Source organism: Mus musculus, chromosome 1, assembly GCF_000001635.26.
Source record: "Mus musculus strain C57BL/6J chromosome 1, GRCm38.p6 C57BL/6J".
Classification (NCBI taxonomy): domain Eukaryota; kingdom Metazoa; phylum Chordata; class Mammalia; order Rodentia; family Muridae; genus Mus; species Mus musculus.
The window spans coordinates 46,475,801-46,491,761 of record NC_000067.6 but is presented as its reverse complement, the minus strand read 5'-3'; the positions used below and the strand labels follow the sequence as shown (position 1 = coordinate 46,491,761).

At 38.4% G+C, this 15,961-nt stretch overlaps 1 protein-coding gene across 2 annotated transcripts in view; it reads right to left on the bottom strand.

Annotated features, from left to right (window-relative positions):
* Dnah7c (dynein, axonemal, heavy chain 7C) overlaps window positions 1-15,961 on the bottom strand; it is a 382,050-nt gene that overhangs the window by 315,716 nt on the left and 50,373 nt on the right. For both annotated transcript variants that reach the window (XM_011238631.3, NM_001310335.1), the window contains exon 8: window positions 9,706-9,781. In XM_011238631.3, coding sequence (XP_011236933.1) covers window positions 9,706-9,781 — 76 coding nt within the window. The remainder of the gene's footprint in view (window positions 1-9,705; window positions 9,782-15,961) is intronic.

Sequence of the window (15,961 nt, the reverse complement as noted above, 5' to 3'; positions counted from 1 at the left end):
GAAACTCACAGTCAGAAATAATAATGCACCTTAAGGTCGCTTAAGTTTAAGACTGTGTCTTAGTCAGGGTTTCTATTCCTGCACAAACATCATGACCAAGAAACAAGTTGGGGAGGAAAGGGTTTATTCGGCTTACACTTCCATGCTGCTGTTCATCACCAAAGGAAGTCAGGACTGGAACTCAAGCAGGTCAGGGAGCAGGAGCTGATGCAGAGGCCATGGAGGGATGTTCTTTACTGGATTGCCTCACCTGGCTTGCTCAGCCTGCTTTCTTATAGAACCAAGACTACCAGCCCTGAGATGGTCCCACCCACAAGGGGCCTTTCCCCCTTGATCACTAATTGAGAAAATGCCTTACAGTTGGATCTCATGGAGGCATTTCCTCAACTGAAGCTCCTTTCTCTGTGATAACTCCAGCTGTGTCAAGTTGACACAAAACTAGCCAGTACAATTGACGCCTTGTCAACTTGACACACAAAAACATCACTAGTAAGCCTCAACCCTTACATTCTTTTTTTTTTTTTTTCCATTTTTTATTAGGTATTTAACTCATTTACATTTCCAATGCTATACCAAAAGTCCCCCATATCCACCCACCCCCACTCCCCTGCCCACCCACTCCCCCTTTTTGGCCCTGGTATTCCCCTGTACTGGGGCATATAAAGTTTGCAAGTCCAATGGGCCTCTCTTTCCAGTGATGGCCGACTAGGCCATCTTTTGATATATATGCAGCTAGAGTCAAGAGCTCCAGGGTACTGGTTAGCTCATAATGTTGTTCCACCTATAGGGTTGCAGATCCCTTTAGCTCCTTGGCTACTTTCTCTAGCTCCTCCATTGGGAGCCCTATGATCCATCCATTAGCTGACTGTGAGCATCCACTTCTGTGTTTGCTGGGCCCCGGCATAGTCTCACAAGAGACAGCTACATCTGCGTCCTTTCAATAAAATCTTGCTAGTGTATGCAATGGTGTCAGCGTTTGGATGCTGATTATGGGGTGGATCCCTGGCTATGGCAGTCTCTACATGGTCCATCCTTTCATCTCAGCTCCAAACTCCGTCTCTGTAACTCCTTCCATGGGTGTTTTGTTCCCAAATCTAAGGAGGGGCATAGTGTCCACACTTCAGTCTTCATTCTCCTTGAGTTTCATGTGTTTAGCAAATTATATCTTATATCTTGGGTATCCTAGGTTTGGGGCTAATATCCACTTATCAGTGAATACATATTGTGTGAGTTTCTTTGTGAATGTGTTACCTCACTCAGGATGATGCCCTCCAGGTCCATCCATTTGGCTAGGAATTTCATAAATTCATTCTTTTTAATAGCTGAGTAGTACTCCATTGTGTAGATGTACCACATTTTCTGTATCCATTCCTCTGTTGAGGGGCATCTAGGTTCTTTCCAGCTTCTGGCTATTATAAATAAGGCTGCTATGAACATAGTGGAGCATGTGTCCTTCTTACCTGTTGGGGCATCTTCTGGATATATGCCCAGGAGAGGTATTGCTGGATCCTCCGGTAGTACTATGTCCAGTTTTCTGAGGAACCGCCAGACTGATTTCCAGAGTGGTTGTACAAGCCTGCACTCCCACCAACAATGGAGGAGTGTTCCTCTTTCTCCACATCCTCGCCAGCATCTGCTGTCACCTGAATTTTTGATCTTAGCCATTCTGACTGGTGTGAGGTGGAATCTCAGGGTTGTTTTGATTTGCATTTCCCTGATGATTAAGGATGTTGAACATTTTTTCAAGTGCTTCTCTGCCATTCGGTATTCCTCAGGTGAGAATTCTTTGTTCAGTTCTGAGCCCCATTTTTTAAGGGGGTTATTTGATTTTCTGAAGTCCACCTTCTTGAGTTCTTTATATATGTTGGATATTAGTCCCCTATCTGATTTAGGATAGGTAAAGATCCTTTCCCAATCTGTTGGTGGTCTTTTTGTCTTATTGACGGTGTCTTTTGCCTTGCAGAAACTTTGGAGTTTCATTAGGTCCCATTTGTCGATTCTCGATCTTACAGCACAAGCCATTGCTGTTCTGTTCAAGAATTTTTCCCCTGTGCCCATATCTTCAAGGCTTTTCCCCACTTTCTCCTCTATAAGTTTCAGTGTCTCTGGTTTTATGTGAAGTTCCTTGATCCACTTAGATTTGACCTTAGTACAAGGAGATAAGTATGGATCGATTCACATTCTTCTACACGATAACAACCAGTTGTGCCAGCACCAATTGTTGAAAATGCTGTCTTTCTTCCACTGGATGGTTTTAGCTCCCTTGTCGAAGATCAAGTGACCATAGGTGTGTGGGTTCATTTCTGGATCTTCAATTCTATTCCATTGGTCTACTTGTCTGTCTCTATACCAGTACCATGCAGTTTTTATTACAATTGCTCTGTAGTAAAGCTTTAGGTCTGGCATGGTGATTCCGCCAGAAGTTCTTTTATCCTTGAGAAGACTTTTTGCTATCCTAGGTTTTTTGTTATTCCAGACAAATTTGCAAATTGCTCCTTCCAATTCGTTGAAGAATTGAGTTGGAATTTTGATGGGGATTGCATTGAATCTGTAGATTGCTTTTGGCAAGATAGCCATTTTTACAATGTTGATCCTGCCAATCCATGAGCATGGGAGATCTTTCCATCTTCTGAGATCTTCTTTAATTTCTTTCTTCAGAGATTTGAAGTTTTTATCATACAGATCTTTCACCTCCTTAGTTAGAGTCACGCCAAGATATTTTATATTATTTGTGACTATTGAGAAGGGTGTTGTTTCCCTAATTTCTTTCTCAGCCTGTTTATTCTTTGTATAGAGAAAGGCCATTGACTTGTTTGAGTTTATTTTATATCCAGCTACTTCACCGAAGCTGTTTATCAGGTTTAGGAGTTCTCTGGTAGAATTTTTAGGGTCACTTATATATACTATCATATCATCTGCAAAAAGTGATATTTTGACTTCCTCTTTTCCAATTTGTATCCCCTTGATCTCCTTTTGTTGTCGAATTGCTCTGGCTAATACTTCAAGTACTATGTTGAAAAGGTAGGGAGAAAGTGGGCAGCCTTGTCTAGTCCCTGATTTTAGTGGGATTGCTTCCAGCTTCTCTCCATTTACTTTGATGTTGGCTACTGGTTTGCTGTAGATTGCTTTTATCATGTTTAGGTATGGGCCTTGAATTCCTGATCTTTCCAAAACTTTTATCATGAATGGGTGTTGGATCTTGTCAAATGCTTTTTCTGCATCTAACGAGATGATCATGTGGTTTTTGTCTTTGAGTTTGTTTATATAATGGATTACATTGATGGATTTTCGTATATTAAACCATCCCTGCATCCCTGGAATAAAACCTACTTGGTCAGGATGGATGATTGCTTTAATGTGTTCTTGGATTCGGTTAGCGAGAATTTTATTGAGGATTTTTGCATCGATATTCATAAGAGAAATTGGTCTGAAGTTCTCTATCTTTGTTGGATCTTTCTGTGGTTTAGGTATCAGAGTGATAGTGGCTTCATAAAATGAGTTGGGTAGAGTACCTTCTACTTCTATTTTGTGAAATAGTTTGTGCAGAATTGGAATTAGATCTTCTTTGAAGGTCTGATAGAACTCTGCACTAAACCCATCTGGTCCTGGGCTTTTTTTGGTTGGGAGACTTTTAATAACTGCTTCTATTTCTTTAGGTGATATGGGACTGTTTAGATGGTCAACTTGATCCTGATTCAACTTTGGTACCTGGTATCTGTCCAGAAATTTGTCCATTTCGTCCAGGTTTTCCAGTTTTGTTGAGTATAGCCTTTTGTAGAAGGATCTGATGGTGTTTTGGATTTCTTCAGGATCTGTTGTTATGTCTCCCTTTTCATTTCTGATTTTGTTAATTAGGATTTTGTCCCTGTGCCCTTTAGTGAGTCTAGCTAAGGGTTTATCTATCTTGTTGATTTTCTCAAAGAACCAACTCCTCGTTTGGTTAATTCTTTGAATAGTTCTTCTTGTTTCCACTTGGTGGATTTCACCCCTGAGTTTGATTATTTCCTGCCGTCTACTCCTCTTGGGTGAATTTGCTTCCTTTTTTTCTAGGGCTTTTAGATGTGTTGTCAAGCTGCTAGTATGTGCTGTCTCCCGTTTCTTCTTGGAGGCACTCAGCGCTATGAGTTTCCCTCTTAGAAATGCTTTCATTGTGTCCCATAGGTTTGGGTACGTTGTGGCTTCATTTTCATTAAACTCTAAAAAGTCTTTAATTTCTTTCTTTATTCCTTCCTTGACCAAGGTATCATTGAGAAGAGTGTTATTCAGTTTCCACGTGAATGTTGGCTTTCCATTATTTATGTTGTTATTGAAGATCAGTCTTAGGCCATGGTGGTCTGATAGGATACATGGGACAATTTCAATATTTTTGTATCTATTGAGGCCTGTTTATGACCAATTATATGGTCAATTTTGGAGAAGGTCCCGTGAGGTGCTGAGAAGAAGGTATATCCTTTTGTTTTAGGATAAAATGTTCTGTAGATATCTGTCAGGTCCATTTGTTTCATAACTTCTGTTAGTTTCACTGTGTCCCTGTTTAGTTTCTGTTTCCACGATCTGTCCTTTGAAGAAAGTGGTGTGTTGAAGTCTCCCACTATTATTGTGTGAGGTGCAATGTATGCTTTGAGCTTTACTAAAGTGTCTCTAATGAATGTGGCTGCCCTTGCATTTGGAGCGTAGATATTCAGAATTGAGAGTTCCTCTTGGAGGATTTTACCTTTGATGAGTATGAAGTGTCCCTCCTTGTCTTTTTTGATAACTTTGGGTTGGAAGTCGATTTTATCCGATATTAAAATGGCTACTCCAGCTTGTTTCTTCAGTCCATTTGCTTGGAAAATTGTTTTCCAGCCTTTCACTCTGAGTTAGTGTCTGTCTTTTTCCCTGAGATGGGTTTCCTGTAAGCAGCAGAATGTTGGGTCCTGTTTGTGTAGCCAGTCTGTTAGTCTATGTCTTTTTATTGGGGAATTGAGTCCATTGATATTAAGAGATATTAAGGAAAAGTAATTGTTGCTCCCTTTTATTTTTGTTGTTAGAGTTGGCATTCTGTTCTTGTGGCTGTCTTCTTTTTGGTTTGTTGAATGATTACTTTCTTGGTTGTTCTAGGGCGTGATTTCCGTCCTTGTATTGCTTCTTTTCTGTTATTATCCTTTGAAGGGCTGGATTCGTGGAAAGATATTGTGTGAACTTGGTTTTGTCCTGGAATACTTTGGTTTCTCCATCTATGGTAATTGAGAGTTTGGCCGGGTATAGTAGCCTGGGCTGGCATTTGTGTTCTCTTAGTGTCTGTATAACATCTGTCCAGGCTCTTCTGGCTTTCATAGTCTCTGGTGAAAAGTCTGGTGTAATTCTGATAGGCCTTCCTTTATATGTTACTTGACCTTTCTCCCTTACTGCTTTTAATATTCTATCTTTATTTAGTGCATTTGTTGTTCTGATTATTATGTGTCGGGAGGAATTTCTTTTCTGGTCCAGTCTATTTGGAGTTCTGTATGCTTCTTGTATGATCATGGGCATCTCTTTTTTTATGTTTGGGAAGTTTTCTTCTATTATTTTGTTGAAGATATTAGCTGGCCCTTTAAGTTGAAAATCTTCATTCTCATCAATTCCTATTATCCGTAGGTTTGGTCTTCTCATTGTAACCCTTACATTCTTATTCATCCCCATTCTAAATAACTTTAAAAGTCCCACAGTCTTTACATATTCTTAAAATTTCAATCTCTTTAAAATATCCATCTCTTTTAAAATTCAAAGTCTTTTTACAATTAAAAGTCGCTTAACTGTGGGCTCCACTAAAACAGTTTCTTCCTTCAAGAGGGAAAATATCAGGGCACAGTCACAATCAAAAGCAGAAGTCAATCTCCAACTGTCCAATGTCTGGGATCCAACTCACGATCTTCTGGGCTCCTCCAAGGGCTTGGGTCACTTCTCCAGCCAGGCCCTTTGTAGCACACACGTCATCCTCTAGGCTCCAGATGCCTGTACTCCACTGCTGCTGCTGCTCTTGGTGGTCATCTCATGGTACTGGCATCTCCAAAACACTGCATGACCCTTTCAGTCCTGGGCCTTCAATTGCAACTGAGGCTGCACCTTCACCAATGGCCTTCCATGGCCTCTCACAGTGCCGAGCCTCAGCTGCTTTGCGTGACCCCTACATGCCTTCAAAACCAGTACCACCTGGGTGACCCTTACATATTACCAAGTCCTGCTGCAGCAGGAGTACAACCTTGGCCATCTCTGGAACACAGCCTCTTTGTGCTTTCAGAAAACACTTCCCAGAAGATGTCACCTCAATGATGCTGGTCTCTTCTTAATCACCGCTAATTTCTTAGCTCCAGCTAACCAGCATCAATAGTCCCAGTAATGCAAAGTTTTTGCTTTGGTAGTTCTGGTATCTTGTTAATCACAGCTGATTCTTCAGCCCCAGCTAACCAGAACTACAGAATCTTCACATTCAAAACAGCAATGACCCTGAAAAGAGTCTTTAATTTTCCCTCTGAAATTTCACAAACCAGACCTCCATCTTCTGCAGTGTTCTCAACATTATCTTCCAAGCTCCTACACAACATCTGACAGAGCTCTTAACAACGGATGGATCTTCAAGCCCAAAGTTCCAAAGCCCTTCCACAGTCCTCCCCAAAACATGGTCAGGTTGTCACAGGAATACCCCACTCTGCTGGTACCAATTTGTCTTAGTCAGGGTTTCTATTCCTGCACAAACATCATGACCAAGAAACAAGTTGGGGAGGAAAGGGTTTATTCGGCTTACACTTCCATGCTGCTGTTCATCACTGGAACTCAAGCAGGTCAGGGAGCAGGAGCTGATGCAGAGGCCATGGAGGGATGTTCTTTACTGGATTGCCTCACCTGGCTTGCTCAGCCTGCTTTCTTATAGAACCAAGACTACCAGCCCTGAGATGGTCCCACCCACAAGGGGCCTTTCCCCCTTGATCACTAATTGAGAAAATGCCTTACAGTTGGATCTCATGGAGGCATTTCCTCAACTGAAGCTCCTTTCTCTGTGATAACTCCAGCTGTGTCAAGTTGACACAAAACTAGCCAGTACTGACTGCTATCCTACTGTGTGCTCAATCTATTTGTTTAATCTGTTTTTAAGTAAACAATGTAAAAACAAACCTTAGATTTCTCATGTAAATAACTTTTACAATCTAAATTAATACATAGCTGTAATCTTAAATTATATACTCTTCCCGGGAGTAATGCACATGCTTATATATGCATTATGATGATAATTTAATAAAAATAGGAGGAAATAGTAGCCTTACAAAGGTTCCTGTAAATATCCCTCATTCTTTCCCCATGAGATGGTTATTGTATTATTTAATAAAAGAGAAGGGAAAAAGCCCTTTTTTTGGGACACACAGCAATGAGAGAGAGAGAGAGAGAGAGAGAGAGAGAGAGAGAGAGAGAGAGAGAGAGAGAAAGAGAGAGAGTCACAAGACAATATTCAGGGAGCCCTTTATTAGGGACAAGCTCACAGGGATACACACAGAGACAAAGAGACAGGGACACTCAGAATCATAAGATAATATTCAGACAGGCACAGGTTCATACTCATATAGCAGAAAGACAGAGCAACAACAACAGAAAAAAAAAAACCCAAAAAATACAAAGGAAGAGTAGAGTAGAGAATTCAAATCTGGGGTCCCTCTTGATTAAATGACACTAAGGAGAAATGTGTTTGTTTATTTCCTTAATCTGACATCAACATACTATGGGTGATTGAGTTTACCAAGATGTTCAGACTGAGCCACAACTGGACAGTCAATCACTCCACCAAAGAACCACTCCACAAGAAAGTGGAATTTCCTCTAGGAAGGCAGGCTCACCTTAAACCATACTAAAAAGAGGGGGAAAGTAATTAGCCTTTTGGTGAGTACGGTGGTTTGAAAATACTTGGCCAAGGGAGTGGCACTATTAGGAAGTATGGCCTTGTTGGACTAAGTGTAGCCCTTTTGGAGTAAGTGTGGCATTGTGTACACAGACATTGAGACCTTTTTCCTAGCTGCCTAGAAAACAGTCTGCTCCTAGTTTTCTTTGGATGGATATGTAGAACTCTCAAGTTGTCCTTCACCATGCCTGTCTGGGCACTGCCATGCTTCCTACCTTAATGATAATGGACTCTAAACCTCTGAACCCCATAAGCCAGCCTCAATTAAATATTGCCTTTATAAGATATGACTTCGTTATGATGTCTCTTCAGAGCAATGACAACCCTAACTAAGACAATGAGGTAGTATATTTTCCTTTCCATAGTTTTCACCTTAGCAGAGTCCCTAAAGCTGCCCTGACATTCTCCTGGGTCTGCCTATCTTTCCATGTCCTAACTGAGGAACTCTGGCTTTGTCACTCTCTTCCTAATGTACTTCCATACCAAACTTAAGGACATCACACACACACACACACACACACACACACACACACACACACACACTGTATATGTGTGTGTGTGTGTATGTGTGTGTGTGTGTGTGTGTGTGTGTGTATATATATATATATACACACACACACACACACATATATTACTTCTTTTTCTTTTTTCATCTTCCTCCTGTACTGACGATTACAGTTTGCCCAACTTATGTTTTTTCTCTTTCCATGGTATCAGCTCTCAGAACAGCAGACCTCAGTTAAACAGAAGGGAATGTTTCTATCACTTTCCCTGCTTCCATCTCTACTCCATAAGCAGCCCAGCCTCAGCATGATGACAGCGTCTCATGCATGCTTAACTAGGAATTTTACCATATAAAGCCTGTGCTATTGTCAAGAAATTAAAATTATTTTAATCTGTGTTTTATTTTTCAAATATTTAAGAGCTGTATTCCTAAATACTACTTTTTAAGGAAAATGTACAATAAGTGTTTTATTTTACTATATGTTCTGAATCCATAAATAAATTGAAATATTCTATGGATATATTTGGTCTTTTTCAATGTTGCGGGTATTTTTATTTTATTATTATATTTTTTTTACAAACTGTCACAAAATGTTCATGCTTCAATATCTGAAGCCTGATCTACATGCTAAGAAGACACAAGGCCATAGCAAGTCCTTTCCACAAGAGTTGTGTCTTGTGCATTTGTTGAGTGAGTTTTTCATTTGTTTGGTGTTTGGTGTTTTCCTGAGACAGGGTTTCTCTGTGTATCCCCAGGTTTTGTGGAACTTGCCCTGTAGACCAAGCTAGTCTTGAACTTCCAGAGATCTGCCTGCCTCTGCCTCCGTAGTCCCATGACTAAAGGTGTGTGCCACCACTGCCTGGCTCATAACAGGATTTTTAATTTGGTCATTTGTTTAGTTGGTATAATTTTGTTTTGAGACAGGGACTTTCAGACTCACTTATGAGAAAATCATGTACATATACCGTGTGTGTGTGTGTGTGTGTGTGTGTGTGTGTGTGTACTTATATACATATTTCTGAGAATAGTAATTCCTTTAAAACTAATCATTTAAACTGTATTAGTTCTGTAATAAAGAAAAATTTATGCATTTATGAAGAAAATATATTTAGATAAATAAAGATATAGATATATATTTATAAATGTAACAAAATATATAAATTAAAGCACATATATGAGAAATGTATGCATATATGAGGAAATGCAAGCATGAGGGGATCTCTTTTAAATCTGGCAGTAGTTATATATCATTGGTCATACAGAGTTAATGCCATTAGGACACATGCTCACTTACTCAGCACGGTGAGGTGGGAGTTCAGTTATCTTGCCATCATCGTCTTTTTCTCTGGGATCTTTTAAAACAAAGTCAACTAAGAAAAAAATTGAAAAGTTGGGATAAATAACCTTAGATTAATTACAGCATGTTTCTGAGAAAAATAATTCTATTCAAATTAATCACTTAAACTGTGTTAGTTCTGTAATAAAGAGAAATTTGTACATTTATGAAGAAAATTTTGTGAGGAAAAAAGTCACTCAAGTCCATTGCTGTGTTCTCTTTCTTATCAATGTGTTCCTATTGCTTCATTTAGAAGTGATAACTGACTTTAATATTATATTTTCCTTTATAGTTATTCCATCAAAAGCACTCTTGTTGAATTGTAGGTCAGCAAAAAGAGGAGAATTTCTTCCCTTGGAAAAGCACACATTGCCTTTTTGCATTTGAAATTGCAGAAGAGTGTCACACAGGCATTATAAAATCAGCAGAGCAAGCTCCCTCTGCTCCTGTCTGCTGTGTCTTCAATCACAAGCAGCTCCATTTTCCTGCCTGTCTTTCAAGATGCACTTTCTATAATGCAAAAATGTGCTGTTGGCCCCTGCTTAAAATTCTTCAGACTGTTCTGTTACATTCAAATGCTTTAAAGAGAGGTACCCAAGCCCTTTTCAGATACTTTCGCTTTCCCCAAATGCACCTTAGGCTTTGGCCATCATAGTGGCTCACAAGTCTAGAACAGCCTTTGAAACATGTTTTCTGTTGCTTGGGTCATTGCCTGGACTAAACACATTAGCTAGCAGACAGTTCTCAATTTTCAAGACTCCATTCAGGAGCTGATAATGCTATACACTTGGCTTCCAAGGACTATGTAGGCAGCGGCCAGAGGACCACAAGTTCAAAACCACACTAAGCTAGATAGCAAGTTAAGGTCAGTCTTGGCTACTTAGGGAGATCCTATTTTACTCCCACCTCCCATACTATAACTGCAGAGTTAGATAAGAAGATTCTAAAGTGCACCTGAAGTCAAGATTACCTTCTCTTCCTTTGGTCTTTTCCTCACTGCATTTAGTGTTCTCTTTCATACTTTAACTGCCTGTTCTCTGGAAGCCTAAATCATTCAATGCATTCTGATTTCACCAGCCTTTAGTGGGGTACTCATCATGAATGCTCTATCACAACTATCACAAACAACTGGAAACCTTTTCTTAAAAGTACATATTCTAAGATGGGCACTGGTGGCACATGTCTTTAATCCCAGCATTTGGGAGGCAGAGGCAGGCAGTTTTTTGAGTTTGAGGCCAGTCAGATCTACAGAGTAAGTTCTAGGACAGACAGAGCTATACAGAGAAACCCTAACTGGAAAAAGAAAAAAAAAAGAAAGAAAGAAAATAAAAGAAAAGGAAAGAGAAGAGAAGAGAAGAGAAGAGAAGAGAAGAGAAAAGAAGAAAAGAAGAAAAGAAACAGAAGAAGAAGAAGAAGAAGAAGAAGAAGAAGAAGAAGAAGAAGAAGGAGGAGGAGGAGGAGGAGGAGGAGGAGGAGGAGGAGGAGGAGGAGGAGGAGGAGGAGGAGGAAGTACATATTGTAAGGTTCTGGCTTCAGGGACTTTAGTCTAGATTGGGCCAGAAATGGCTGTCTTAAAAATTATTCTTGCTTCTGGTCTTCACATACACCAGCAACAGTTGTGAATCAGCACACCATGCCTTACCCCACAGCTCTGCCTACCTCCTAGGATATATGCTTTAATCTGGCACACCCAGGCCAGCCAGGACCAGAAACAACCAGATGGTAAAGGAAAGCACAAAAATATAATCAACAGAAGCTAATACAGCATGGCACCATCAGAAATCCCAGCTTTTCTATTACAGCAAGCCCTGGATATCTTAACACACCTGAAGAGCAGGGCTGTGACCTTAAATACCATCTCATGAAGATGACAGAGACCTTTAAGAAGGATATAGATAATTCCCTTAAAGTACAGTAAATCACAATCAAACAGGTAGAAGTCCTTAAAGAGTGAACAACAACAAAAAAATCCCTTAAAGAAATACCGTCAAACAGACAAAGAAAATGAATAAAGTGCTCTAAGAACTAAAAAATTAAATAGAAGCAATGATGAAAACACAAATGAAGGCAAACCTGGAGATGGAAAACCTAGGAAAGAAAATAGGAACTATAATGATACAAATATTACTAATAGAGTAAAGAGAGATAGATAGAATTTCAGGTGTAGAAGATACCATAGAAGGAATGGACACATCAATCAAAGAAAATGCAAAATGTAAAAATTTTCTAATTCAAAATCATCCAGGAAATTTGGGTCACTATGAAAAGACCAAACCTAAGAATAAAAGGATAAAAAAGGGTGAAGATTCCCAGTTCAAAGGGCTAGAAAACATCCTCAACAAAAATCATAGAATAAAACTTCCCAAACCTAAAGAAAGAGATAGCTATAAACATCCAAGAAACTTACAAAACACCATATAGATTGGACTGAAAAGGAATACCTTACAATACTCAAAATACTAAATGCATAGAACAAAGAAAGAATGTTAAAAGCTACAAGGGAAAAAGCCAAGTAACATGTAAAGGCAGACCTATCAGAATTACACCTGACTTCTCAACAGAGACTCTAAAATCCAGAAGATCCTGGGCAGATGTCTTACAGATCCTAAGAGATCACAGATGTCAACCTAGACTACTATAACCAGCATAGCTTTTGATCACCATAAATGAAGAAACTAAAATATTCCATGACAAAACTATATTCAAACAATACCTTTCTACTAATCCAGCACTACAGAGAATACTAGAAGAAAAACTCTAAAACAAGGAGAGAAGTACACTCAAGAAAACACAAGAAATTTATCATCTCAGACAACACCAAAAGAAGAGAACCACAGACACACAGTAATAACTCTAACAACAAAATAAAAGGAACTAACAAGTATTGGTCAATAATATCTCTCAATATCAGTGGACTCATTTCGCCAAAAATGACACAGGCTAACAGACTGGATACATACAGGATCCATCATTTTGTTGCATACAAAAAACATACCCCAGCAACAAAGATAGCCACTACCTCAGAATAAAGGGCTGGAAAAAGATTTTCCAAGCAAACAAGTTAAAGTAGCCATACTAATATGTAATGAAATAGACTTTCAACCAAAAGTTATCAAAAGAGAAGGGGAAGGTCATTTCATACTCATCAAAGGAAAAAAAATCCACTAAGATGACATCTCCATTATGAAAACCTATGCCCCAAATGCAAAGGCACCATATTCAGAAAAGAAACATTATTAAAGTGCAAATCACACATGGAACTCCATACAATAATGGTGAGAGACTTCAACTCCCTACTTTGGCCAATGGACAGGTCATTAAAACAGAAATTGAACAAAAGAACAATGAAAATAACATGTTGTAAACCAAATGAATTTAATAGATATCTACAGAACCTTTCACACAATAAACAAAATAATATACCTTCTTCTCAACACCTCACAGAACCTTCTCCAAAATGGACCACATAATCAGACACAAAGCAAACCTCAAAAGGTACAAGAAGATTGGAATAACCCACTGTATTCTATCAGATAATCACAGATTAGTGATGGACTTAAACAACAAAAACCACAGAAAGCACACATACTCATAGAAACTGAAAAATTCTTTACTCAATGATCACTTGGAAAGGGAAGAAATAAAGAAGGAAATTAAAGTCTTTCTATAATTCAATGAAATTGAAGGCACAACGTACCCAGACTTCCAGGAAACAATGAAAGTAGTGCTAAGAGGAAAATCCATACCACTAAGTGACTTCATTAAGAAGTTGGAAAGAGCTCATACAAGCAACTTAACAGCACACCAGAAAGCTCTAGGACAAAAAAGAAGCAAATCCACTCAAGAGTAGAGGGCAGGAAATAGCCAAACTCAGGGCTGAAATCAATCCAATTAGAAATAAAGAGAACAATACAAAGAATCAACAAAACTAAGATCTGGTTTTTGAGAAAATCAACAGGATAGACAAACCCTTAGCTAAACTCACTAAAAGGCACAGAGACAGTATCCAAATTAACAAAATCAAAAAAGATAGATAAAAGCAGAAACTGAAGAAATTCACAAAATCTTTAGGTCTTACTTCACAAACCCATACTCAACAAAAGTGGAAAATCTTAAAGAAATGAATAGTTTTCTAGACAGTTACACCATACCAAAGTTAAATCAAGATCAGGTAAACCATTTAAACAGTCCCATAACTTCTAAGGAAATGGATGCAGTCATTAAGAACTTTCCAACAAAAAAAAAACCCCAAGTCAGATGGTTTTAGTGCAGAATTCTACCAGGCTTTCAAAGAAGAGCTAATACCAATACTCCTCAAAATATTCCTCAAAAAAGAAACAGAAGGAAAACTACCTAATTCATTCTATGAGGGAAAAATTATCCTGATACCTAAACCACACAAAGACTCAACAAAGAAAGAGAAATTCAGAAGAATTTCATCTATGAACATTGATGTAAAACTAATCAATACTCAATAAAACTCTCACAAACACATTGAAAAATATTTCACTACAATCAAGTAGACTTCATTCTAGGGATGAAGGGATGTATCAATATATGAAAATTCATCAATGTAATCCACTACATTAGAAAAAAAAACTGAAAGAAGAAAGATCACATGATCATTTTATTAGATATTGAAAAAGCTTTTGACAAAATTCAACAGCTCTTCATGTTATAAGTCTTGGAGAGATCAGGAATTCAAGGTACATACCTAAATATATAGCAATCCAATACTCAGCATTAAATTAAATGGAGAAAAACTTGTAGCAATCCCATTAAAATCAGGAACAAGATTAGGCTGCCCAATGTAGCAGAAGATGGCCTAGTAGGCCATCAATGGGAGGAGAGGCCCTTGGTCTTGTGAAGATTATATGCCCCAGTAAGCAGGAGTGGGTAGGTTGGATATCAGAGTGGGAGGAGGTATAGGGGACTTTTGGGAGAGCATTTGAATTGTAAATAAAGAAAATATCTAATAAAAAATGTTTTTAAAAAAAGAGAGAGAGAGAGACAAGGCTGCCCATTTTCTCCCTATCTATTTAATATACACTTGAAGTTCTAGCTAAAGCAATAAGACAACAAAAGGAGATCAAGGGGATACAAACTGAAAAGGAAGAAGGCAAGGTATCACAATTCTTGGATTATATGATAGTATATATACATAAGCAATCCCCGAAATTCTACCAGAGAACTACAGATGATAAACAACTTGAGCAAAGTGCCCTTCTTTATACACATGATAAATGGGCAGAGAAAGCAATTGGGGAAACAAAACCCTTCACAGTAGCCACAAATAACATAAAATATCTTGGTGCAACTCTAACCAAGTAAGGAAAAGATCTTTATGACAAGAACTTCAGGTCTTTGAAGAAAGATATTGAAGAAGGTATCAGAAGTTAGAAAGATCTCCCATTCTCATGGATCTAGTAGGATTAACATTGTGAAAATGTCTATCTACAGATTCAGTGCAATCCACATCAATATTCCAACACAATTTTTACAGACCTTCAAAGAGCAATTCTCAATGCAATCCCCACCAAATTCCAACACAATTTTTTACAGACATTGACAGAGCAATTTTCAATTTCATATAGAAAAACAGAAAATTCAGGATAGCAAAAACAATCCTGAAAAATAAAAGCACTTCTGTAAGAATCACAATCCCAAACCTCAAGCTATACAACAGAGCAATAATGATTTTTTTTAAAGGCATGGTATTGGTACAGAAACAGACAGGTTGGTCAATAGAATCGAATCTAAGACCTGGATGTCTGCATGTAGAAGAATGCAAATATATTCATATTTATCACACTGCACAAAACTAAAGTCCAAGCGGATCAAGGGCATCAACATAAAACAGGATAGACTGAATCTAATAGAAGAGAAAGTGGGAAATTGTCTTGAACACATTGCTACAGGAGAGAATTTCTTGAACAAAACAATAATGGCTCAGGCTCTACAACGAATAATTGATGAATTTCATGAAACTGAAAGTTTTCATGAAACTGAAAAGCTCCATTAAGGCAAAGGACACTATTAATAGAACAAAACAGCAACCTACAGATAGGGAAAAGATCTTCACTAACCCTATATCTGACAGATGGCTAATAACCAAATATATAAAGAACTCAAGAAGTTAACCGCTAACAAAACAAATAACTCAATTAAGAAATGAGGTACAGAGCTAAACAAAGAATTCTCAGCAATGGAATCT